We start from the raw sequence: 1,182 nt of genomic DNA on the forward strand, positions 1-1,182 counted from the left end.
TTAATGCAACTGATTTAGATTTACTTTCCCTAAAATCTTTTGACACCACACCTTTCTCATGGCATTTTTCATCTCAGTATTTCTCAGAGTATAGATTAATGGGTTGAACATAGGAGCAATAATAGTATAAAATAGAGCAAACACTTTATCTTCTGAATAGGTGGTGGGAGGTCGAACATAGGAAAAAAATGCAGGCACAAAAAACAAAACGACAACTGTGAAATGAGATCCACAGGTAGAGAGAGCTTTCCTTCGCCCTTCAGCTGAATGTGTGCGTAGAGTCCATAAGATAATAGCATAAGAAACAAATAATATCACAAATATTACCAAGGCAAGTATCCCTGAATTCAGTACAACAAAAACACCAGACATGTAAGTGTCTGTACAGGCAATTTTCAGTAAGGGGAAGCTGTCACAGAAATAATGATCGATTTCACTGGGGCCACAGAAGGGTAATTTGAGAATCATGGATAATTGAGGAAAGGAGTGAGCAGCCCCTCCAGCCCAAGCAACGAACACAAGAAGGTTGCATTTCTTTCTGCTCATGATGACCATATAATGGAGAGGTTTACAGATGGCAACATAGCGGTCTAAGGCCATTGCAGTCAAGATGAAGACCTCGATAACTCCAAAAAAATGCATACTGAAGACTTGAAACATGCAATAATCATAAGAGATAGTTTTTCTCTTAGTTAATAGATTCTGAAGTAATTTTGGTGTAACACTGGAAGTATAGTAGATGTCTACTGAAGACAAGTGACTGAGGAAATAGTACATTGGTTGATTGAAAAGATGACTAAAATGGATGGAGATGAGAATGACAAGGTTTCCTGTGAGGAGACTGATATAACAGAAGAAGAAGAAGATAAAACAAAATATCTGTGTTTTGGGGTCATCAGATAGTCCAAAGAGAATGAATTCTGTGACATTGCCCTTAATCCCCATTTTGTTTTTTTGGAATTTTTGTTTGTTTGGAATTTTATATTCAGGATTAAGTTTTATCTGAAATTAGAAGAAAAATTCTGTTAATGGAAGCATATTATTGAAAATACGTTATATTTCTTAGGGTTATTATAGTTTTCATTATTTTTAAAAACCACGTATAATGAATGTCCAGATTGTGGAGCTACATTGAATATATGTTCTGAGATCATATTAAAAGTATGAATAATCTTAACCATA

The 1,182-nt window shown here is 34.9% G+C and overlaps 1 protein-coding gene across 1 annotated transcript; it reads right to left on the reverse strand.

Annotated features, from left to right (window-relative positions):
- On the reverse strand, window positions 1-951 carry LOC100921730 (olfactory receptor 4P4-like). The gene has a single exon (XM_003774646.2). The coding sequence runs from the start codon at window positions 943-945 to the stop codon at window positions 1-3; it is 945 nt and encodes a 314-aa protein (XP_003774694.1). The 5' UTR covers window positions 946-951.
- Window positions 952-1,182: the final 231 nt, after the last annotated feature.

The sequence above is a fragment of the Sarcophilus harrisii genome, chromosome 6, assembly GCF_902635505.1.
Source record: "Sarcophilus harrisii chromosome 6, mSarHar1.11, whole genome shotgun sequence".
Taxonomy (NCBI): Eukaryota; Metazoa; Chordata; class Mammalia; order Dasyuromorphia; family Dasyuridae; genus Sarcophilus; species Sarcophilus harrisii.

What these genes read in the sequence shown, in the direction of transcription:
- LOC100921730 (XM_003774646.2), bottom strand. Translation starts at nt 945, where the DNA reads ATGGGGATTAAGGGCAATGTCACAGAATTCATTCTCTTTGGACTATCT.